Source organism: Chiloscyllium plagiosum, chromosome 3 (genome assembly GCF_004010195.1).
Source record: "Chiloscyllium plagiosum isolate BGI_BamShark_2017 chromosome 3, ASM401019v2, whole genome shotgun sequence".
NCBI classification, from domain to species: Eukaryota; Metazoa; Chordata; class Chondrichthyes; order Orectolobiformes; family Hemiscylliidae; genus Chiloscyllium; species Chiloscyllium plagiosum.
Genome location: NC_057712.1, coordinates 50,185,361 through 50,210,862, shown reverse-complemented (window position 1 = coordinate 50,210,862; position 25,502 = coordinate 50,185,361). Strand labels below are relative to the sequence as shown.

The 25,502-nt window shown below is 42.1% G+C and overlaps 1 protein-coding gene across 2 annotated transcripts in view; it reads right to left on the bottom strand.

Moving 5' to 3' along the window:
- LOC122543221 (collagen alpha-1(XIX) chain) overlaps positions 1–25,502 on the bottom strand; it is a 412,403-nt gene that overhangs the window by 329,371 nt on the left and 57,530 nt on the right. For both annotated transcript variants that reach the window (XM_043681707.1, XM_043681699.1), the window contains exons 5-8: positions 18,504–18,627; positions 15,745–16,020; positions 15,471–15,551; positions 13,355–13,453 (exon numbers count right to left, since the gene is read on the bottom strand). In XM_043681707.1, coding sequence (XP_043537642.1) covers positions 13,355–13,453; positions 15,471–15,551; positions 15,745–16,020; positions 18,504–18,627 — 580 coding nt within the window. The remainder of the gene's footprint in view (positions 1–13,354; positions 13,454–15,470; positions 15,552–15,744; positions 16,021–18,503; positions 18,628–25,502) is intronic.

Here is a 25,502-nt window from a genome sequence, read left to right as displayed (position 1 = left end):
TGTGGCTCTGCATTTTGTTAGCCATCATTGACTAGTCTGCCATTTATTGTCAGGATGATGAGTAGCTTGGAGGGGAGCTTGCAGATGGTGGTGTTTTTATGTATCTGCCACCCTTGACCTTCAAGAAGTCATGGATTTGGAACATACTGACTTAGAAGCCTTGGTGAGTTTCAGCATGAATATTGTAGATAGTACACATTTCTGCTATTGAGCATTCATGGTGGACAAAGTGACATACAGTGTGACAATATTATGGGTTTAAGCAGAGAGAAGAGAAGTTGAGACAGAGGTACAAAGTGGTCTGCTTCAAGCCAAAAAAGTAAACAGCTTCTGAGGCCTTGGTCTTCTTTTAAAATTAGAACAATAGAATGGGTGGGGTCAAGCTCCCACAGAAGCAGGATTTTTCGTTTAGCTTTCAATAGTTGTTAGGGTTATGAAAGCTGTAACATTTCTCTCGCTCTTCGCTACAGCTAAATGCTTGGGTTCTCTTTTTGCTGCCAGAATTGCATTTGAGACAATCCATTATGTTGACTTTGCCTTTGTCAAAGGTGTACTTATGCGATGTTACTGTATTGGAATAGTTAATGACTAGTTTATTATGTTGTTAAGCATTTCGTAGAGTTAGAGTTAAGCCCATTCTTTTCTTTTTATTTTGTCTGTACTTTAACTATAGTGTATGAATATAGAGTATTTTGCTTCAAGTCTGGGAGTTTGTCCAATTGAATTGCATCCAGAACACATCACCTATCAGTGGCTTTAAAATAAGAAAAACTTATAAAATCCCTATAGTGTGGAAACAGACCATTTGGCCCAACAACCCTCTGTAGAGTATCCCACCCAGACCCATTCCTTTACCCTACTACTGTACATTTCCCCCTGGCTAGTGCACCAAACCTACATATCTCTGATTGCTATGGGCAATTTAGCGTGGCCAATTCACCTAACCTGCACATCTTTGGAGTGTGGGACAAAACCGGAGCACCCAGAGGAAAACCACGCAGACACAGGGAGAACATACAAATTCCACATAGACAGTCACCCAAGGCTGGAATCAAACCTGGATTCCTGGAGCTGTGAGTCAGCAGTGTTAATCACTGAGCCACCATGTCACCCTTAGGGTCCAGAGTTAGATCAGAGTGGTGCTGGAAAAGCACAGCAGGTCAGGCAGCATCTGAGGACCAGTAAAATCGACGTTTCGGGCAAAAGCCCTTCATTGGGAATGGCTTAGGGGTCCCTAGGGTCAAGGCTGTCTCCTTAACATAATTTGAGGAGGTTTGGTCTGGTCCCAACAATGGGATGCTGATCAAATAGGCTGTTTTGGCTTCTCTAGTGTCTGGTGTGTATGATAATGGTTCTGAAATGATGAATAGTTGATTCTGCATTAAACTCCACCTCATCTCATGATGCTATACATTTTGCAGGAAGACCTTGATGGAGACAGACTTGTTATCAGTATCTCTCAATAGTTTTCACTATTATGTCTAATTAGCCAATGTGACTTATACCCATTGCTATTATGCAATAAACATTTTAGCATTTCTGATATGTTGTATAACCTAGGCTGGATTTTGTCCACTCACGGTTCGTTCTCTACTACCATTAATTAAATAGGCCCTTCATATCAGCATCTCCATGGCTGGAAAAACATTTGAGTTTCATTCTAGTAAGTTCCTGTTGCAGGTTTGTTTTTGCCTGTGACCTTTATTGGTGCAGTGTCCCATCAAGGATGATCGAAATCACTTTTTGTTTGTTTATAAAAGTAAAAAGGAGGTTTGGCAAGAGCACTTTATCCAACCATTTGCTGGTAATTGTTGGTTCCAGAAAACATACAACAGTGTCAAGTTCCTTGAGTGTTGTTGGAGCTGTACTCATCAAGGCAGGAAGAGTGCACATTCCTGTCTAGTGCTTTGTCGATGGACAGGTCTTGAGGGGGTCAGAAGGTGCTCCAGGATTCCTAGCATCGGACTTGCTCATGTAGCCATTTTATTTATATGGCAATTCCAGTTAAGTTTCTGCTACTTTTCAGCTCAAACCTGGATATTGTCCAGTTCTTGCTGCATTTGAACATTGACAGCATCAATATCTACAAAGTTGCAAATATAGGTAAATGTTCTTATCTATGAACATCCCCACATTAGACCTTATGATGGGGGGGTGGGGGTGGGGAAGTAGGTCATTGATGAAGCACTGAAGTTGGCTGAGCAGAGGACACCACCATGAGGAACTCCTGTGTAGAAGTCCTGAAGCTGATGCAATTGACCTCCAACATTGCAACAAGTATGGCTCCAAAAGCTTTTCCAATGCTCCTTCATGTCTCCATTGGTCAAATAAGGTCTTGATCCTAAAGACAGTCACTCACACCTCACTTCTGGATTTCACTCTTTTGCCTGTGTTTGAACCAAAGCTATAATGAGGTCAGGAGCTGAGTGGCCCTGGCGGAACATAAACTGGGCATCACTGAGGCAGGTGCTGCCTGTTAGCTCGGTTGATAACAGATTCCATCAAGATCAGAGTGGTGCTGGAAAAGCACAGCAGATCAGACAGCATCCAAGGAGCAGGAAAATCGATGATTCGGGCAAAGGCCTTCGTCAGGAATGAGGCTGGGAGCCTCGGGGGTGGAAAAATAAATGGGAGGGGGGTGGAGCTGGGGAGAAGGTAGCTGAGAGTGCAATGGGTAGATGGAGGTGGGGGTAATAGTGATAGGTTGGAGAGGAAGATGGAGCAGATGGGGGGTAAGGAAGATTGACAGGTGAGACAGGTCATGAGGACAGTGCTGAGCTGGAGGGTTGGAATTGGGGTAAGGAGGGAGGAGGGGAAATGAGGAAACTGGTGAAGTCCACATTGATGCCATGGGGTTGAAGGGTCCCAAGGTAGAAGATGAGGCGTTCTTCCTCCAGGCGTCGGGTTGTGAGGGAGTGACAACGGAGGAGTCCCTATCCACTTTCTGCAAAGACCGTTCCCTCCACGACTACCTGGTCAGGCCCACGCTCCCCAACAATCCACTCTCCCCTCCTGACACTTTCCCCTGCCACCGCAGGAATTGCAAAACCTGCGTCCACACTGCTCACCCCCTCCCCTCTGTCCAAGGCCCTAAAGGAGCCTTCCACATCCATCAACGTTTCACCTGCACTTACACACATGTGATTTACCGTATCCGTTGCTCCCCAACGTGGTCTCCTCTACATTGGGGAGACCAGGCGCCTTCTTGCAGATCGCTTCAGAGAACATCTCCGGGATACCCGCACCTGTGGCCAAACACTTCAACACCCGGTCCCACTTTGTTGAGGACTTGCAGGTCCTGGGCCTCCTCCATCGCCACTCCTTCACCACCTGACGCCTGGAGAAAGAGCGCCTCATCTTCTGCCTCACACCCCTATGGCATCAATGTGGATTTCACCAGTTTCCTCATGTCCCCTCCCCTCCCCTCACCTCACCCCAGTTCCAACCTTCCAGCTCAGCACTGTCCCCATGACCTGTTTTACCTGTCAATCTTTCTTCCCACCTATCTGCTCCACCCTCCCCTCCAACCCATCACCTTTACCCCTACCTCCATCCCACTATTGCACTCTCAGCTATCTTCCCCCAGCTCCATGGGCAGTGAGCCGAAGGGGTGATGAGATAAATGGGAGTGGGCTGAGGCTGGGCTCTTTTGGGGCCTTGGATGGAGGTGAGGGGGCACAGATTACGCAACTCCTGCAGTGTAATGGGAAGGTGCTGGGAGGGGAGGGTGGGTTGGTGGGGGTGGGCAGGGGTTGGACTTGATGGAGGAGTTGCGGAGGGAACGGTCTTTATGGAAAGCAGATAGGGGTGAGGAGGGAAATGTATCTTTGGTGGTGGGATCCTTTTGTAGGTGCACCTGCTTTCTGTGTACAGGACATACCTGTGCAATTTTCCATTTTGTTGGACAGATGCCAGATTTATAATTGCATTCGACCAGCTTGGCTATGCAAGCAGCAGTTCTGGAACATTAGTCTTCAGTACTATTGCCGATATGTCAGTGGGCCATTAACTTTGCAGTTTCTGGATCAGTGGTGCTGGAAGAGCACAGCAATTCAGGCAGCATCCGACGAGCAGCAAAATCGACGTTTCGGGCAAAAGCCCTTCATCAGGAATAAAGGCAGAGAGCCTGAAGCGTGGAGAGATAAGCTAGAGGAGGGTGGGGGTGGGGAGAAAGTAGCATAGAGTACAATAGGTGAGTGGGGGAGGAGATGAAGGTGATAGGTCAGGGAGGAGAGGGTGGAGTGGATAGGTGGAAAAGGAGCTAGGCAGGTCGGACAAGTCCGGACAGGTCAAGGGGACAGTGCGGGCTGGAAGTTTGAAACTAGGATGAGGTGGGGGAAGGGGAAATGAGGAAGCTGTTGAAGTCCACATTGATGCCCTGGGGTTGAAGTGTTCCGAGGCGGAAGATGAGGCGTTCTTCCTCCAGGCGTCTGGTGGTGAGGGAGCGGCGGTGAAGGAGGTCCAGGACCTCCATGTCCTCGGCAGAGTGGGAGGGGGAGTGGAAATTAACTTTGCAGTATCTAGTGCCCTCAACCAATTATTGATATCAACTGGAGTGAATAAAAATCAGCTGAAGCCTGACATCTGTGATGCTGGGGAACTCTGGAGGAAACTAAGGCTTTGCACTTCCAGCAGAAGATTGTTGTAAATGCTTTAGCCTTGTATTTTGCACTGATGTGTGAAGCACCACCATCACTTAGAAGGGGGGTGTTTGTGGAGCATCTAGGTCATTGCTAAAGGTGTCCACAAAATTCACAACTAGATATGGCAGGACTGCAGAACTCAAATCTGATCCATTGGTTGTAAGATCGCCCAGCAATTTTTAACACAGACCTTTCCTATTGTTTGGCATGCAAGTAGTCCTGTCTTGAAGCTTCAGCAGGTTGGCACCTCATTTTTAGGTGCTCCTAGCATGCCCATCTGAATTCTAAATTGAACCAGAGCAGATCCCTTGATGTGTTGGTAATATCAGAATGGGGGATATGCCAAGCCATGAGTTAACAGATTGTGCTGGAGAATAATTCTATTGCTGCTCACAGCCTGTGAATGCCAGTTGTGAGTTGCTAGATAGTTGCCAGTTCAAAGTCTGTTCCATTTGGCATTGTGATGTTACCCCACAACAAGAAGGAAGATATCCTCAATGTAAAAATGGGACTTTGTCGCCACAAGGATCATGTGATTGCACTCTTACTTATACTGTGATGGACAGATGCATCTGCAGCAGGCAGATTGGTAAGGATGAGGTCAAGCATGGTTTTCCATCTTATTAGTTCACTCACCATCTGCCACCAATCAAGTCCAGAAACAATGTCCTTGATCAGCTCAGTCAGTAGATGAACCAGTTGGTGAAGAATTACATTGCTAAAAATTTAGGTTTGGACAAAATCAGGCCAGTTTATACAACATATCAGAAATGCTAAATAGTGTGAACAAAAGCAGGGCTCAGCAGGGGGTGTGGTGCTCATGTTGTGAGATTAGAGGTTGATAGGCAACAGAGAGAGAGAGAGATCTTTGATAAGGTAAATAATGTTTTTGGAACAATCACAATATGAAACAAGGAACATTATACAACACCAGTTTACGTGAACATCGGCAGAATCTGAGACATTAACTTTATGTCACTGACTCACTGCTGTGAAATTAACATTACTGTCGTCACCCCCTCCTCCACTTTTCACCTCCACACACTATCAGAAAGGGATAAAGAGCGAGTCACTTGTCATTGCACTTTGCTCTCCATGCAACCGTCAAGGGGAGAATGTTACTGTGACTGTCAGAATTTTCTGGTATTGAGGTACTTCAAGCAAATCTGCAGTAGAAGCCAGTACAACTGCCATAAAGTAAATTCAATTATTTTCCTCTGCCCCCAGCATTGATTTAAATAAGATACTCAGGCTGCAGGCTGGACTCAATTACACGTGGGATCAACTTCCAAGAGTACAACTTTACTGAAGTGGCAGTCATAATTTAAGGGAAGGTTTAGCAGAAAAAAAGAACTTTTTTTAGGGCAGTAGTGCAGGCCTGCCAAATGTAGAATCAAGAGCTGAATATGATAGATTTAATGATATAGATACATATAAATTTACAAATTGGGTGCAGAGCTGATTTTCCAGCACACACACACACAGACTCAATGTGTGAAGCTCAAGCGAGCAAGATAATTGGTGTCATTAAGAACCCTGTCAAATAAAATACAAACACTTTGCAAAGCTTGACAACAATCTCTCTGCTGAGTCTGAGTCGCACTACAGACAGCTTCTGTGGATCACTTAGAAAACTTTTAACTGGGTTAAGAGTTGCGTAGATAAGCTTTTTTGCTGAATCAACATGTTTTGGGGTGCTGCCCCTTTAAAAGAGCTGGTCTGGGGACCTGAAGGGATGGAGCTTGAGTTCAATCTGAAACAGGCTGTGGAGGTGTGAACATCCTAAATCATGTGTACCTGTTCAGATTTGCCATTTGTCTACCTGGTATATAATTCCTGGTTGCAAAGGAAGCACCAACATTACACATCCAACAATATTTTCTCCTCGACCGCACCTGCCCTAGCCAAAAATAGTGTAAATTATATGTAAAAAATAGTCTTCATTGAGAATCATGAAAATGACAGAAAGGTTTAGAGATCAAAATATGGTATCTCAAATCAAATTAATCTCTTCTCATAATTAATCAAATGCTGTTTAGCCCATATCATTAAATTCTTAACAAATGCTAATTAATTTGAATTATTATACCATTCCTCAGTCTATTTTTTTTTTAAGAAGTTTCTGTAATACTTAATTGACCTCTCGGAGTCAAGCATCTCACAAAAGATTTCCCACATCCTACCCCAGAGACCTCACATCAATAACTGGCCATTCGACTTGTGACTCGCAGGAACATATGTTTTTATTGGTATTGTCATATGTAGTGTTACACCTGTTGCTTCTAAGAGAATCTAGACATTCCTTCCCTGCCATTATACATCCTAACACACTGCTTCCATCCCATTCCCTATTTCTCCATCTCTGTTGCATCAGTCCTGATGATGCTACCTTTCATATGGTGCCTCAGAAATGTCCACTTTTTGCTTAACTGAGGATTCCTTACTATCATGATTGACAGAGCCTTTAGCCATATTCAACCCATTTCCCAGACTTCTGCTCTCACCCTTTCTCTTCCTTCCCACAACACCAAGAGGATTCCCTGTCCTTACTTTCCATCGCACCTGCATCCAAAAGATCATCAGCTGCCATTTCCACCACCTTCAGGAGGAGGCCACCACCAGACAAATATTCTGCTCCCCTCAGCATTTTGTAGGGACAATTTTCCCCTTGGGATATTCTGATCCACTCCTACTCCACTCCCAACACTTGCCCCACATCCCTATGGCATCTTCCCATGCAATCATAGATTTTGCAACACCTCCTCCATTCTCACTTTTTAAGGCTTCTGACTCACCTTCCAGGTGAAGTAACATTTTGTCTAGACTTCAATCAATCTAGTCTACTGTATACACTCAAAATGTAGTTTCCTCTACATTTAGGAGACAAAAAAACCCGACTGGGTAACTGCTTTGCAGAACACTTATATTCTGTCTACAAAAAAGACCCCGAGTTTCCAATTGCCTGATACTACCAGATACCACCATATTTGCTGATCAACATTTCTATCCTGGGCTTTCTCCAACAAGGCTTAGTGTAAGCTGGGGAACAACATCTCAAGTTCTGCTGATGAACCTGACAGCATTCAGGACTACATATTGAGTTAAATAATCTTATAGCCTAATCAGCTCCTTCTATGCCTTTTACCCACCCCATACCACAGCTCCTGAAATGACATGGATTGCTTTCAGCACAGACAACCCATTTTAATCCATTTATCATGACCATTATCTATCCAGCTTCTCTTCTTGCTTGGTTTACTATCAACAATCCTTTTGTCTGCCTAACTTTTTTCCTTTCTCTCTCTCTGAATTCCACCTCCACCTCTCTGCTTATTCTTTCCCCATGCCAAACATCTCCACCACCTCAGTTCCTCTCCTGTCACCAATGTGAATACTACTTTTCCCTAGGTGCTACCAGTTTTGAAAAAATCACTGGACTCAAAACATTAACTCAGTTTCTCCACACATGTTGTCAAACCTGATGAGTTTCTCCAGCAATTTGTTTTTGTTTCAAATTTCAACATCTTCAGTTTGTTTGTTTTATGTTTGAGGTCTAATAAGTGCCTCGTGTAAGTTCTACATCACCTCCTTGCTCTCGTAATCTATGTCCTATTAATAAATCTGAGCACAGTGCATGTTTTATTATCTGCTCAGCAGTCCTGCCACCTTCAATGATCTGTGTGCATATACTCCCAGGTCCCTCTGTTCCTGTAATCCCTTTAGAATTGCACCCCTTATTTAAAATTGTTTTTTAATATTCTTCCTGTCAAAGTGCATCACCTCAACTTCTCTACATTGAACCTTATTTTCCAGCTTGCCACCCACTCCACCAAATTGTCAATGTCCTTTTGGAGCTCTACACTCTCTTCCTCACAGTTTAAAATTCCTCTAAGTTTAGTGTTACCTCCTAGGCCAGATCACCTGTTCTCGTAGCAGTCATAGTGGATAGCATCAACCTGCATGCTTGTGGAAGGAGCTGACATCACAGGGTGAATATACTGTGACAGCCATCAGAAAGACAAGCTCAAGGCAAAGGAGTAAAGTTTGTTTAATAACCATGAGTTCAGAAAATAACTGTTACTGAAAACTTCAATAGTTTTATTCAGCTCTCAGGGATCTTGTGAGATTCATTATTCAAGTCAATTTCCATTTTTGGGATTACATTATCCAAATTACTCGACCGTGCAATGTATCTCTCTCCAGTTCGATTTGCTTTGACGTTGCCACTGTCTGACTTATGAGGTTATCGGGTTATGGCATAGAATTCATTTAATTGATCTAATGACATAACATAAAAGTTCTGTAACTGTGATTAATGTAAGTCCTGAAATTAATACCAGTCTCATTACATGGTGTGTTAGCAGGAGCTAACCATCTGCTGGTGTCTGTCATCACAGCTCCAAGATCAACAAAAAAAAATTAAAAAGGAAAGTATGAAGATGGACACACAGAAGGATAAAGAGTCAGCACTTAAGTAATTACTGTTTAAATTTCACTCTCCAACCTAAGGCCAATGAATAATGTATAGCTCGAGTTTAAGTAGATTCTAGGCAGAATGTCAAGACCTTGAAGAGGGCACAAAGCATAGCAGACGGATTAGGGATTGGAAATGATGGGATTGTTCCCCTTCGAACAGGGGAAGTTAAAGAAAGATTTAACAGATTTGCTTAAAATTATGAGACATTTTGACTGAGCACCAAAATCTCTTTCTACATTCAGGGTGGCACAGATTAAAGATTATTTCCTCAGTATCTAGAAGGAGAGGAGGAAAAATGCATTTATATTGCAAATGATTCTGATTGGATCTGTACTTTCTGAAAAAGCAATGAGAGTTGATACAGCAACTACTAGTCTTCTCCCTTGTGCTATTCAGCTCCAAACATTGAACAACCTTATCTGCCGTTCACCACTTCTCCAGGTGTCTGGAACGATGGACGTGAGCTGCCCGTGAATCACTGGCTTAGTCTTGAAGGTAGGATGGAAGTTGCAGTATTTCCCAATTAATAAGTGTAAGCTGTTTGCAAATCAATGGTAAATAGATTCCTGTCTATCGGCAGTGTGTTTGTCGCTCCAGTGTCGGCACACCACTTTACCTCATAATCTCTACCCAAAACTGGGAAACTGTAATTAAGTCCTCTACTCACCACCACACCTCTCACCACTGTCACACTGGCTATGCTTCACTGGACCTATTAAACAAACACCACCCTGTGATTCTGCATTGACACTGAGGGAGCTCTACCAAAGGTAAATGTGGATTTCCAATCCGTCCGGATAGTGGAGGAGCAGGACAGTGGTGCATGATCCCATGTGGAGTCAGCTTCCTGTGCTCTTTGTGCTGTTGCTAAATTGTGTATTGTTATTCTGGAGTTAACATCCAGTCTGACATGGAAGAGATGAAGAGTTAAATTCTCTCCTCCAAGTATTCCCCACTTCTTAGGCTTATCTACTTAACTGTACCAATGAAAGGAAGTGATCTTCACTTCATAATGACCATTATGTAACTTACCATCCAACTACAAATAGTAAAAGAACATGTATCTCTGTTTATTTTGGTCAGTGTTCAGTATTTGTGACAATAAAGAAGCAGAGTACATCGACAGTTTGTTCTTTGTTAACGTTGAAGTGGTAATGATTAGATTTGCACTTTTCTGAACATATTGACAAAACACAGACACAATAATCATCTCACTTCTCATCAAAGACTATCTTTTTATTTTCCATGATTCACTGCTGCTGAACAGCCATGTCACATGCAATACAAAGCAAAACTTGTTATAGTTTGGCTGTAAGCATGGTCAGCAAGATTAGATTCTGTCTAATCTTGTCCGTTTGATTGCATGTTTGGAGTTCAACTCTATTTAGACTTCCAAAATAAAAAGTGCTGAAGTCCCCAAAACTTTCTGCAAGAAGTCTGTTGCTTTCCAGTCTGTTTTACCTAATATTGTGACCCCAATATTACATCGGGGGAGATGGTGGCACAATGGGCTAATAATTCAAGAACTTCAGGCTAATAAATAGTGACATTTGAATTCATTAATTTGACAAGGAATCTTGAATTAAACATTAGTCTATGTCAATTGTTGTAAAGAAAAACACATTTGGTTCACTACTACCCTTTAGGTAAAGGAAATCTGCAGTATTTACCCAGTCTGGTCAACATGTGATTCCAGGTCCATAGCAATGCAGTTGACTCTTAACTGCTGTTTGGGCAATTAAGGATGGGACATAGAGTCAAAGTCATAAAGATGTACAGCACGGAAACAGACCCTTTGGTCCAACTCGTCCATGCCAACCAGATATCCTAACCCAATCTAGTCCCACCTGCCAACACCCAGCCCATATCCCTCCAAACCCTTCCTGTTCATATACCCATTTAAATGCTGACCCAGTCAGTGGTGCCCACATTCCATGAATGAATAAAAAAAAAATCATCATTATACATACCTCTGATGTTAACATCATTATTCTACGTTCTCATTTTGTAATCACCATGGAACTAATCTCAGGATCCAAGAATAGGTACTGGGACTTCTTGTGTCATAAAAGTAACAAAATATTCTTTTCTGGATCGCACTTATATTGAAAACCTCACTTCCAGCAGGAATACAAATGTGAGAATGGGTCTATTTAGCATCTACAGCCATATAAAAACTTACAAAATAGGAGCAGCAGTAAGCCATTTGGCCCTTTGAGCCTGCTTAGGCATTCAATATGATCATGGCTGGTCATGCAATTCAGTATCTTGTTTCTGTTACCTCTGCAAACACTTTGATCCCTTTAGACCTAACAACTATATATAAATCCTTCTTGAAAACATTCAAAGTTTTGACTTCAACTGTTTTCTGTGACCACAAAATCCACTGGCTCACTACTCTCTGGATGAAGCAATTTCTCTTCATCTCAGCTGTAAATAGCCTTCCCATTTTCTTCAGACTGTATCCCCGATTCTTGAATCCCTGGTCACCAAGAACCTTCCTGCATTTACCTTGTCAAATAGAATTTTATAGATTTCTACAAGATCCTTTATTCTGCTAAACTCCACTGATGGGGTCCTAACTGATCCAGTCTGTCTTCATAAGCCACTCCTGTCATCCCAGGCATCAATCTAGTAAACTCCCTCCCTAGCCAGATTGTCCTTCTTCAGATGAGGAGAGAAAAACTGCATATAACACTCCAGGTGTGGTCATAAAAAGGTACGATATAATTGAAGCAAAATATCCCTGCTCCTGTATTCAAATCTTCTTGCTACAAAGACCAACATGCCATTTGCCTTCTTCACCACCTGCTGAACCTTCATACTTACTTTCAGCGACTATGTACAAGGACAAGCAGCTCTTGTTGCACCTCCTCCTTTCCTAATGTTTTGCCATTCAGATAATATTTCTTGTTTTTGATACCAAAGTAAATAACCTCACACTTAACTACGTTATGCTGACTCTGCCATGCATTTGCTCACTCACTCAACTTGCAGGGCAGCACAATAGCTCAGTGGTTAGCACTGCTGCCTCACAGTGCCAGGAAAGGTTTGGAGGGATATGGGCTGGGTGTTGGCAGGTGGGAGTTTGCATGTTCTCCCTGTGGGTTTCCTCCCACAATCCAAAGATGTGCAGGTCAGGTGAATTGGCCATGCTAAATTGCCCATAGTGTTAGGTGCATTAGTCAGGGGTAAAAAGATGGGAATGGGTCTGGGTGGGTTACTCTTTGGAGGGTCAGTGTGGACTTGTTGGGCCAAATGACCTGTTTCCACACTGTAGAGAATCTAATCTCATGAAAAACAACATTGAAACATCTCTGCAACTTCTTCACAGTTCATCCTCCTGTCCAGTTTTGTGTCATCTGAAAACGTGGAGATTTTGCATTTAGTTCCCTTATCTATATTGCTAATATAAGTTGTGAATAGCTGGAGTCCAAGCACTGGTCTCTGTGGTACCCCACTAGTCACCAGCTGCCACTTGGAAATTACCCATTTATTCCTACACTTTGTTTCCTGCCCACCCATTTGTTCCCTATCCATCTGATTACACTATAATGCCACATATTAATCTCTTATGTGAAACTTGATTGAAGTGTTATGCAATCCACTGGCTCCCCCTTATCAACTTTATAGGTTACATTCTTGAAGACTTCTAGAATTGACAAGCATGATTCCCCCTTCATAAATGCGTGCTGACTCTATCTGGTCCTGTCACTGTTTGTCGAGTGCACTGCTATTAAATCTTTTATAACAGACTCTTGGATTTTGATAAATCCTTTCCCATACTTTGCCTCCAAAAACAAATCCTGGATGAATTCAGTATTCCTTTTATTACACGACCATAGAATTTCAAAATCCACTGGAGATTTGTTTATGATTTCTTTAACTTGAAACAAATCAAGTGAAAGGTCAACATTTATAGTAGAGGTCAGCTTGTTATTACCCATTATAAAATGTGGACTTCACTGCTAGACTTGCACTCATCTCCACAAACTGCTGTTCTAACTACTGTTCTGTCAAGCTCAATGCACCAGGTTGGTCATTTTATTCATCAGTTGGTGAGTCTGCTCTGGTCTCAAGCTTTTCCCAGTAAAGTTCTTGGAATGCTAATATCTAAAAGAAATGCAACTTGAGTTGCAACCATTGCCAAGCAGTCATGGTTAGGGATAGAGATAGGGATGGGGACAGGGTCAAGGTTAGGGTTAGATCCAGAGCCAAAATCCCAGAGTCTCACCTTCTGACTGTCAGTTTTCAGTTTTGATTGAGGAGATCTCTGTCTGAGAAGATTGTTTGATGTCACCTTAGCATCAGAGAAGCCATCTTCTGATGAGCACTGCAAGTGTTAAAATTTTATGCTTCATTTATCAACTCAATAAGCAGTTATATCATGAACAGTCTCTGCATTTGTTGGCATCTTTTTACTCCCATCAGTTGAGATTAATCCTGCTAATGTTATTTTGTCCTCTAGTACACCTCTCTTTCAACAATATCACACCGAGGCTTCTAAACTATCACAGCCGATAGTCAGAGGCATGTGTTCATCCAATGGTTTTACTACACTATGTTAATTAATAAATATGATTTGAAACATTATCTCAGGCTCCACCTGCACCATTGCTCCCCCTTCTCGGGGAAGGGTTGTTTTTGAGGATAAAGATGATTTTTACCATACATTCAGATGTTTTGTCCAGTCCCAGAGAGGAACATAGCCAACCGGGTGAACACATCGGAGAATCTGAACTGCAGTCTTGATACCCACGTTAATTCTGAACTCTTTTCTAATCTGGTTTCCTAATGGAGCTATCATCTTCATTAATGTAACATAAATGTATATTATGAAGTTAGCATTGTTGACATATGAAAAGAAACCATCTCTAGAATCTCACTACATTACCCATCCCTTCTCAGGTTTATGATTTCCCATTGTTTTTCTTATCCATGAACTAGCATTCCTTTTAAAAATTCTTATGATAAAGGCCATGTTGAAAGTGGAGTTTAATAGTACAGCATTAATCCCAAACAAATGTTCAAGTTAGCAGAGGATTGAAAGACTTTTTTTATTCATTCATTTGAGAGAGGTGATGGAGTTAGATGCCTTGTTGAATCATCACAGTCTGTGCAGTGTAGAGACACTGGCATTGCTTCAACATCTTTGAAAACAGAATAAAAATAATGGTGGTGGATATGTTATCTATAATCCCAATCAAAAAGGCAGCTCATTTTACAGCAGGTCTGGTTCACTAGCTTCCTTTACTCTCAAATTTTTCAATGTGATTCCACAGGCCAGATTTTAACACAATCCAAATGTGCTCACTTCCAAGAGTTGGGCCCCATAAATGGCAAACCACCTGAAGAGTAATGTGTCTAATGTTGACACAGCCAGGACCATTCTCCATCAGCTCCACCTCTTTCCCACAAATTTGATTCTTTCATGAACGAGAATAGTATTTCATTATCTACACTATCCAGCACCTTCCCAATTTTAAATCCTTTAATAATTCCCCTCTTAGTCTTCTCATCTCCCAGGAAACAGTCCCAACTTCTGCAGTCTATGTAACTCAAGTTTCTCACCCCTGAAATTATCCTTGTGAATCTTTTCTGTACCCTCTGCACTGTCTTCATATCCTTCCTAAAATGTGATGCCCAATACTTCCAATTAATTTCTTGTCCTCTCCTTCTTCAGATTTAACATTTGGTTCATTGCATTTTTGTTTCCCACACCGCCAATTCTTTCTTTCGGAGGGAGAATCTCATAAAAACCTATAAAATTATAACAGGGTAAACTCATGAAGTATGTTCCTAATGATGGGGGGTTTCAGAACCTGGGTGGTAGTCTAAAGATACAGGGTAGGCCATCTAAGGTAGGGGAAAGAAGAAATTTCTTTACTCAGAGAGTAGTGAGCCTGTGGAATTCTCTGCCACAGAAAGCACTTGTGGCCAAAACATTGAATGTTTTCAATAAAGTAATAAATATAGTTCTTAGGGCTTAAGTGTTCATACGGTATGGGGAAAAGGCAGGAAGAGGGTATTGAGTTGAATGATCAGCCATGATCATATTGAATGGCAGAGCTGACTCAAAGGCTTAAATGGTCTGCTCGTGCTCCTATTTTCTAGGTTTCTATGTTTCTTTGTTTTTATGCTTCTACGTTGCCCTCATGTCTTTAAATCTCACTTGCATTTCAATATCCTGGTGCTCCCACCCATCTGCATCTTACACATGTCAATATCTGCATCATAGGCTGACAAATAAATGCAAATCAGCAATCCTTTCATGATACAGTAAGCTGAGCAGGCATGGTGTAAATTCCTCCTTAAAACATTGGCTTGGAAAATAAAACTGAAAACCTTACCTGGCCCCCTGACATTCCACAGCATGTCTCTAGTTCTATCAGTTGAGGATTGCAGTAAACCATTATTTGCTGAAGATCAAACTATGTAAAGAGGTCAGAAACAGATTATTGTAGATTTTTCTTTCCCATCCTGCCTCAACCAATCAATTTAATTATCATTATGAACTCTTCCTTTAAATGCCATTTGATCCCCATCTTAATAAGAGAAAATGGTACATCACTTAACTTAATTAAAAAAAAATTGAAATCCTCTGGTGGGTTTGGAGTTACTTACATCGACAGGTGTCCCATCACTAACACGTACTCCAATTGTAGTTTTCCCATAGATATCGATGTTTCCTATCTCTTCACTGTGTCGACTGTCAACCAGCTTGCAGTCTTTGTAAAGGGACACTGACCCAGATTGCACATTGATTGAGAGCTTGTGCCAGTGACGGTCAAACAGAGAACCAAGTTCCCGCTTCTTAAATGTCAAAAGCAACCTATTTCCAGAACTCCCAATGGCACTGAATTCCACCAGCTTTCTGCTCCCATTGATAGAAATAGACACCTAAAGGAAGAATAGCAGTATGATTAGCCCGAGGACACAGTGATAATCAACTCCTGTCCTGTGTGAGCTCTTGTGATAAATTACTCAGGGCAATTGTTGAAATTTACTGGGGAGGAACTTGGGTGGGATGGAGGTTGGAATGGGGGTTAATTCTATCCGTGTCTATGAAAAAGCTCCCTGACTTCTGTTGTGTTGGATATTACTGTGTGAGGCTCCAGTTGATTCAACGGTTGAATTTTGTTTTAGATCAGATATCGCTCAGATAGGCAATGAGGATGATATAAATGAATTTCAAGGCAGTGGGTGAAGGAGGACACATGGTAATGCCTTATCATTGCTTATGACATTGAGGTATATAGAGATAATGTGGCAAAATTACAATAAGGTGCTGATCATCCATGATTTAGAATGGAGGAGGTGGCTGATGGAATTGAATGACCTCTCTTGTTCCGATAACTCTATACTTTCCACATCTTACTATTCACTAAAGGCTTGTCAAGTATGGACAGGATTGGACTTATGGTGTCCTCCAAGGACGGATGACGCTTCCTGTACAGATTTATACATTAAAGAATGGCCAGCTGTGTGGTGAGCAGATAGCTATGATAATATAATAAGTACAGCTTAATCAGGGGCCCAGAATATAACAACTGTTTCTCATTTTATTTTTAACATTGACAATTCTTGTCCAATATAAAAAAGGTTCACATTTTTTTGATGGTCTTCTTATCCCCAGCACACTGCTTCAGTGGCCATGTGAGTTTTGAGTTATTCATCAATATACACTCACTGCGAGCAAAATCACACAATTGGATGGCATGCTGATAACACATAGGAGCAGAAGTCTGCCATACAATGCATCAAGTCTGCTCCAACATTCAGTGAAATGGCTCAGAGGTTAACACTGCTGCTTCACAGTGCCAGGGACACCGGTTTGATTCCAGCCTAGGGTCCCTGTCTGTGTGGAGTTTGCATATTCTCCCTCAGTCTGCGTGGGTTTCCCCTGGGTGCTCTGGTTTCCTCCCACAAACCAAAGATGTGCAGGTCAGGTGAATCGGCCATGCTAAATTGCCCATAGTGTTCAAGCATGTGTAGGTTAGGTGCATTAGTCAGGGGGACACATAGGATAATAGGGAGGGGGAATGGGTCTGGGTGGGTTACTTTGCAAAGGGCCTGTTTCCACATTGTAGGGATTCTATTTAAAAAATCATAGGTGATTTGATAATCCTCAATTTCACTTTTGTGCTTTTTCCCTTGATTTGCTCGCTGATTAGAAATCTGTCTATATCAGCCTTGAATGTAACTAATTACTCAGCCTTGAAAGCCCGTTGCAGTAAAAAATTCAACTGATTTACTCCCCGCTGAAGGAAGAAATTCCTCCCCATCTCCATATTAAATATGTGATCCCTTATTCTGAGATTATGTCCTCTGGTCCCACAAGGATTGCCGTTAGAGATAACAGTATTAGCAGATGAATGCTGAAAACTGCAGTTAAAGCACTCCCCTATCAGAAATTCTACTGCAAGTATTCACCGAGTTAAAATAAATTGATTTAAGCAGGGATTAAAATTGCAAACTTTCCTTCCCTCTGAGGCTCATACAACTGTTAGCTATTGGCATCTTAAAACATTGTACCTTGGCGAATGAAAACAGAGGTGAAACAGTTCAAGAAATTAGAAGAAAATAAGAGAGACACTCATCAGACAGACTCCCTAAAGCTTAGAGAGAGCATGAGATAGCCAGAGAAAGACTCCTCTCACTCCTTGACTCTGCTTCCTCTTCTTAAACTTTGCTCACTCTTTCTGACTACTATTCATTAGCAATCCATTGGCCTTGCCATCTCCCTAGCCTTTTTACACTCAGAATCTGCATCACTGAAGAAGCCATTATTGGTCTCTTGATGTACTATTCAGTTTGAACATTCTTCTACCCCACTCCACCTCCACTGTATCCTGCATCACCCAACAACTTCTCACTAGCAGCTCAAATTGAACTGTGCTGAGAAGGAGGGTTTGCAGTAGAAACCTTAACCCTACCTATTCCCTTCATGGAAACCAATGACCTCCTGAGGCTATCCATCAATTTGTGGTTCTGGTTCAGATTTCTAAATTTGTGAGTTTTGTTTATTGGAGAAGGGTTGATGGAACAAATTAGGAGTATAAGTAGGCCATTTGGCTCCTCAAACTTGCTCTGTCATTCAATAAGATAATGGCTAATTTGTTTGAGTTTTGAATTCCACATTCCCACCAACCCTCCTATAATCTTTGATCCCTTTTCCATCAATAATCTATCAATTTCAGTCAATAATCCTTCCTTAATCACCTTCAGAGGCAGAAACTTCAAAGTCTCTCTCCTAATCTCTGTGACCCCTCATTTTTAAAGAGTGAGCCTTATTTCTGGACTGACCCAAAACAGTAAACATCCTTCCAATGTCTACCTTATCAAAACTGTTCAGGATCTTATACACATCAGTCAAGGTTTACCTGTACACCACCAGATTGGTCAGTAATCTGCCAAAGGTGCCAATGTTCCTTCCTTGTGGCTCTTTTCAGGCGAAATATGGTGACAAAAGTAAATTTTGCTGGCAATCCTCTTGGAAAAATCTGCCTGGAACGAATCATAAACAATCAGTTTCCAACTAAGGGATTAAATAGAAAGCTCATAGAAAGAACTTGTGTCTAAAACGTGCCAGCAGGATACAGCTTCATTGGATGTCCAAACCAATTTGTAACAGACTGCATTCATTGATGAAGTTCTCAAAATTGAATTTATGATTTTTTGTTGGTCAAAGGTCTTGATGGGTTGCAGAACCAAGGCAGGTAAATCCAAGGGAAGATAGAAATTGCCCAATACCTAATTTTGTAGTGGAAAAGGCTCAAGGGACTGAAGGGGCTTTTTCTTGTTCCTATGACTCTCTAGCTCTGTTCATCACAAGCCAATGCGTACAATCTTTCAGGAATGACTAGCTTGTGGCTTAAAGAGAGAGAAATGTGCTTTAAGCAGAATTTATGAATGAACGGATAGTGATAGATTATCAGCTTTTATTTCAATACTGGAATCCTGGAAATTTTCTGGCTCAAAGACTGTCATGAAGGCAGGTCTATGTAACAACAGCATATCAGGTTAGAATTCTGTTAATTAGGAGTGCAATGTGTAAATATCCCACGAAACAATTTCTTTACGGATTGTATTAAGCTTGCATTTTAATTAATCAAGGACAGGAGCTTTTGGGAGTGCGCCCTCAATGTTGTTTGTATTCAAGGCTTTAAAAATTCTTATCTGCTCTGGAAATTACTTCCTAGCACTGGAAGAAACATAGCGAGAATGCTTCATCCCAAAGCTCTTTCCTCTGGAAATTGGCAGTCACAGAAGGAGTATCCTTAATGTGGCCAAACAGATTGCTAATGTGGATTAGCAATCTGTAAATCCTTCCAACACACACAATGGCAGTCAGTAAGAGAAGGAGAAATTTCTGCTTAGCCATGAGATGGAAGGAAATTGGAACTTCAACCACACTATCCAGAAGCTCCAGGCTTCAAACGTGCAGGTTAAATATATGTTGCCATAGCAAGTTAGATTCCTTTCAGGGCTGGTTGGTTTGCACAACTGGCTTGGATCAGATTAATGTCAGTATCATGGAGTCTGAAGCCCACTGCAGCTAGGGTTCAATTCAGGATCTGCCATCTGGCCCAAAATGTGACGCTGTGTACCTCAGATCTGCCTTTGGACAGAAAACTGAATTTTAAAAAAAAATTACACAGTCACAGTTAGAAGCGACATGCACAAAGTGTAGACCAGAGAATTGAGCTGGTGATGTTGCAGTCCCATGCCTAAACTATCCTACTGTGCTCCCCAACGGAATCCATAGAGTTAGTCTTTGGTGTCAGAGAAGGATTGCGACCGTGTGTAAATAGTTGTTCCTGATTAACCATCCATTGGACACACCATACAGTGGTTACTGATGGAAAAATAGTTCCACATTCTTACAAGTTTTTATGACTTTCTGTAAACAACTGGTATCAAAAGCAATAATACAATGACCTTCCAAAGAACATTACATTGACTTACTGGGCTATCAATTTCATTGTCAACTATCCACTTTTTGTTACTGCTGACGATAATTTTACATTCCACTTTTCCTACTTGTAATATCCTGTAAAACCATGAATAAAATGTATTTTTTTAAATGATGCAAAAAATTAAAAATGAAGCATTTTGTCGTGGGAAGTAATATCATAGAATAAAATCAAATAGCACAGAAAGAAGCCACTTGGGCCATTGTGCCTGGGCTGACTCTTCAAATGAGCTATCCAATTAGGTGATTGATCCACAAGATTATCAGCCAACAGCAAGAAGCAACATCTACAAAACTGAAACTGAGAAAATGTAGATCACATTTCCTAGTGAAAATAACCTTTCCAACCTTTCAAGCGCAAGATATGAATAGCCGCCATCTCTGTGTGTTCCCAATGCATTGCTACATTCTGACATTGCTAGTATCCTCTCTCAAATCTGACATACTCAGGAGTGATGTACCAGCAGGCCTTGCAAAGCCTGCCACTACACCAGCTCCCTCACCTCCATCCAAGGTACCAACCAGTCCTTCTAGGTGAGACAGAAGTTCACCTGCCTCTCTTCCAACCTAGTTTACTATATCAGGCACTCCAGATGTCTTCATCTCTACATCAGGGAGACCAAACCTAAACTTAGGGAATGGTTCACCGAGCATTTCAGCCGGGTCTGCAGGGGCTGACTGGACCTCGCAGTCACTACCCATTTTTATTCCGCTTGCAACTCCCTTTCCAACATGACCATCCTTGGCCTTCTCCATTGCCACAACAAACTAAATTACAAATTGGAGGAACAACACCTCATCTTCCGCCTGGGCAGCCTACAGCCTGGAGGACTCAACATTGAGTTCTCCAATTTCAAATAACCTCCCTTCTCAGCCCCTAACTCCTTCTGAGCCCCTCCCCCTTCCTTCTACTGTTCCCTCTCACCAACCAGATTCAGTCCTTCCACTGACCAACCAGGTTGTACCCTCTACTTGTCTTCACCTATCTCCACTTCACCACCCTACCCCTGCCACCCACTTTATCTGCAGCTCCCAATACACCCACCCCCAGTCTTGAAGAAGGGTTATACCAGAAACTTCTCCACCTCCTGATGCTGCCTGGCTTGCTGTTTTCTTCTAGTCTTTTGCTAGACTCTGGAGTGAGGCATTTAGAATTTTGGTTCAGAAACTTTGGGCAGTGAGAAGTTCAGGCCAATTGTGTGTGGATAGGATCAACATGAAGCGAAGGAACAGCCTGGTTTATGAGCAGTTGGTATGTTCAGGGGTATGCAGCACCTAACCAAGTTTCCCAGTTTAGTTCACTTATTTGAGTAAAATATATTTTTTTAAATACTACATGATGCTTTTGAAAAATATCCAGTTTTTATGTTGTTAGTTTGAGAGAATCCAGCTGTATCAATGCATTTAAACAAATTCTGTACTCCATCATCAGTATTAATAACCTTACTTCTCTTTCCAGAAGATACCAAACAATGTGCATAAATATTAAAATTAGTGAGAGCCAAGAAAAAGATACATTTCCATTATTCAAGTTATTTTTCTTTCCCATCTTGTGGGAACTGAATGCCATTTTAATTTACAACTACCAAGAGGCACAACTTAAACCATCAGATGATAAATGCCATTAACTGTTCTTCCAAGTGATGGCCATTTGTTTCACAAGACTCTCCTCCATCTTCCTTTAGTTTCTGTTCACTGCAAGAGTTTCAAGATGAAAATGTAACCAAGTTAACTGCCTGTCATACACATAACTGAACAACATTAGAATGCCCCCTGGATTTTAGAGGTGGAAATCCTGCTTGCAGCAGCTGTTGGCATTCTGAGGCGGACTGAGTCAGGGACTATTGCTGGATCCCATCAACTCTCATGAGTAAAGGCTGGATTGGGTAAAGGGGAAGGGGTTGCAAGAGAGTTGGAGGCAAGAACGGATAAGGACATTGCTGGCTGGTCCGGTATTTATGAGTTGGCATAAAGCAGCTTTGGGCAATTGGCACCCAACAGAGGAATCACTACATAGTCACATCCAATCCCATCAACAACTGCTAGGCAGCCATTGAGAGGCAGAGAATGCTGTGCTATTGACATTTAAACCCTGAGTCACTGCTAAATGCCAACAGATTCAAGAATAATTGGTGTCAATTTGTTTAATAATGAGTCTGATTGAGGTCCCACTGGAAGTGGACAAATTTCCCACATTGGCTTATCCCTGCCTCCATCTGAATCACAGACTCACTGCAGTGTGAAAGGAGGCCATTTAGCCCATACTGATCCTCCAAAAAGCATTGCACTCAGAGCCCCTCTTGCCACTCTATCCCTGTAACCCTGCATTTCCCTTGGCTAATCCATATAGCTTGCACATCTCTTGTCACTATGGAAAATTTAGTTTGGCCGATCAACCTAACCTGTACATCTTTGGACTGTTCAAGAAAACAAGAGTACACACAGGAAACCCAACTAGTCATGGGGAGAGTGTACAAACTCCACATGGACTATCGAAGGTGGAAAAAAAACAGGCTTTCTGGCATTGTGAGGCAGCAGTGCTAACCACTGAGCCACTATGCCACCCAGGAGGGTTTCTTGCCACATGAAATCTGATGGGTCCCTGCTCCCACATTTAAGAGGGCCCAGTCTCTGCATCCTGCCCAATAATCTGCGATTAAATTACACCCACAATTTCTATGCGGAATCCCTATCTGCTAGAAAACACAATCGACTGTCTGGTGCACTTCATAAAGAAGATTTAAGCACAAGATTACCAATTTGGTTCATCAAATTGTGCCGCCATTTGACCACTTTCCCACAGAAATGATCCAGAAGGCAAGTTCCTCTAAATGGTCAAATGTTAATATATAAAATGAATTGATTCATCCTTAGAGAAGGCAGGAACTGGTTAGTTAATATGAGATTTGTTTTCTCCAAAGGTTACAAACAATAAGCAGTTTTTTCTTACTTAACCTTTCTCACTAAGTGTAGTGTCTCCCTCGTGTTTTGTACAGAGTGCTCAAATGAGGTCATTGATGTTTGACACCAGAGGTTAAAGGGTTGCTCAGATAGATTCCAGGTATATACATATCTCAGTCAGCGTTCTGTTCCAAACCACAAATCACAAAAACCCACAACACCAATTAACTGGATTGACATTTTTAAATCAATCTGATCAGGCATGGTGTAACATACCTTTAGAGCAGATGGGATATGAATGCAGAGCTTCTAGTTCAGTGGCAGGGACACAGCCGGGGTACCATAGAGCCCTTTGCCTATATCTGTCCATATAATCACAGAATTGTTACATCACTGGAAGAGGATACTTGAACCTATATTGTGTTCACCAGCTCTTCAAATGAACATCATTACCTACTACCAATCTCCTGCCTTTTCGGGACCCTTGCACGCTATTTCTATCCAAATAATCATTCAATGTCCTCTTGAATGTCTCAATTGAACCTGCCTTTACCACATTTCCAAAGCAGATAGGCAGGAGGCTGGAAGAACACAGCAAGCCAGGCAGCATCAGGTGGTGGAGAAGTCAATGTTTCAGGTGTAACCCTTCTTCAGGACTAGGGCTGGATGTAAAGGGAGCTGCAGATAAAGGGGGTGGCAAGGGCAGGGTGGTGAAGTAGGGATAGGTGAAGACAGGTAGAGGGTATGACATGGTTGGTCAATGGGAGGAATGAATCCAGTTGGTGGCCAGGAGTAGTGGCAATGAGGAGGATGGACTGGGATGGCAGTCAGGGGATGGGGAGGGAGGTTATTTGAAATTGGAGAACTCAATGTTGAGTATTCTGGCACATTTTCAGGCAGTGCATTTCAAACCTTAACTACTCATTGTTTGAAAATGGTTTTTTTCCTCACATCACTTTTGCTTCTTTTGCACATCATTTGAAACCTATGCCCTCTCATTCTTGTTCTTTTTATGGGTAAGAACAGCTTCTTCTTACCTACTCTATTTAACTTAATGAAATCTCCTCTCAGGCTTCTCTCCAAAGGAGAACACTCCCAATTTCTTCAATCTATTCCCATAACTGAAGTTTCTCACTCCTAGAATCATCCTTGTGAGCTGCTTCTGCATTCTCTCCAATGCATTCACAACTTCCTTCTGATGTGACACCCACAACTGTACACAATACTCCACCTGAGTCTACCAAGTGTTTCAATTGTTAACCCACTGCTCCCAGTTCTATTAGGTCTCTGGCATCTCTGCCAGACCCTACTAGGTGGTAACAATTGGGAGGCCTTTTTTTAATGTGAGGAGCGGGGAATTAAAATCCAAGGTGAACAGGGATGGAAAGGTAATGCACAGCAATAAACGATATGAAGCCAGTGAGGCCTTCCAGTATAAAGCTTCAAACATTGCTTTAGCCAGGCTTGCGGTATTCAGAGAATGGGAACGTATTGGTTTTAGTTAAGCAATATAATCTGCTCCAAAGCACAAGTGTAGCATTCTCAAAATTTTCTATTTTGCACAAAGATTACTGATTGGAACAAGTAAATGTGATTATTACTGTTGCTCACTTTATTTTTAGTTTAAAATGGTTTGTGTCTGGTCTTACCCTGCAGTTTTTTTAGTCTGATTTTGCTGAGATTCAAGAAATATATCTGAAAAGCCAACGAATGTTGAATTCAGATCGTAAATGAATTCAATTGTTCAGCTAATTGCATCTTTATTCACTATCAAATCCGACTTGCCTTTTACTCCTGTTCTTGATGCCATGCCTGTCCAGGCCTTAGACTTAAACTTCTCATTCTCCTGATTAGAACTCATCATTTAAAATCTATTAATTAAATCAAATACAACATAGAACATAGAAGAATACAGCGCAGTACAGTCCCTTTGGCCCTCGATGTTGCGCCGATCCAAGCCCACCTAACCTACACTAGCCCACTATCCTCCATATGCTATCCAATGCCCGTTTAAATGCCCATAAAGAGGGGGAGTCCACCACTGCTACTGGCAGGGCATTCCATGAACTCACGACTCGCTGAGTAAAGAATCTACCCCTAACATCTGTCCTATACCTACCACCCCTTAATTTAAAGCTATGCCCCCTTGTAATAGCTGACTCCATATGTGGAAAAAGGTTCTCATGGTCAACCCTATCTAAACCCCTAGTCATCTTATACACCTCTATCAAGCCACCCCCAAACCTTCTTTTCTCCAATGAAAACAGCCCCAAGTGCCTCAGCCTTTCCTCATACAATCTTCCTACCATGGGGAGAAAGTGAGGTCTGCAGATGCTGGAGATCAGAGCTGGAAATGTGTTGCTGGAAAAGCGCAGCAGGTCAGGCAGCATCCAGGGAACAGGAGAATCGACGTTTCGGGCATAAGCCCTTCTTCAGGAATGAGGAGGGTGTGCCAAGCAGGCTAAGAACATCATCTATTGCATCCTCTGCACCCGATGTGGCCTCC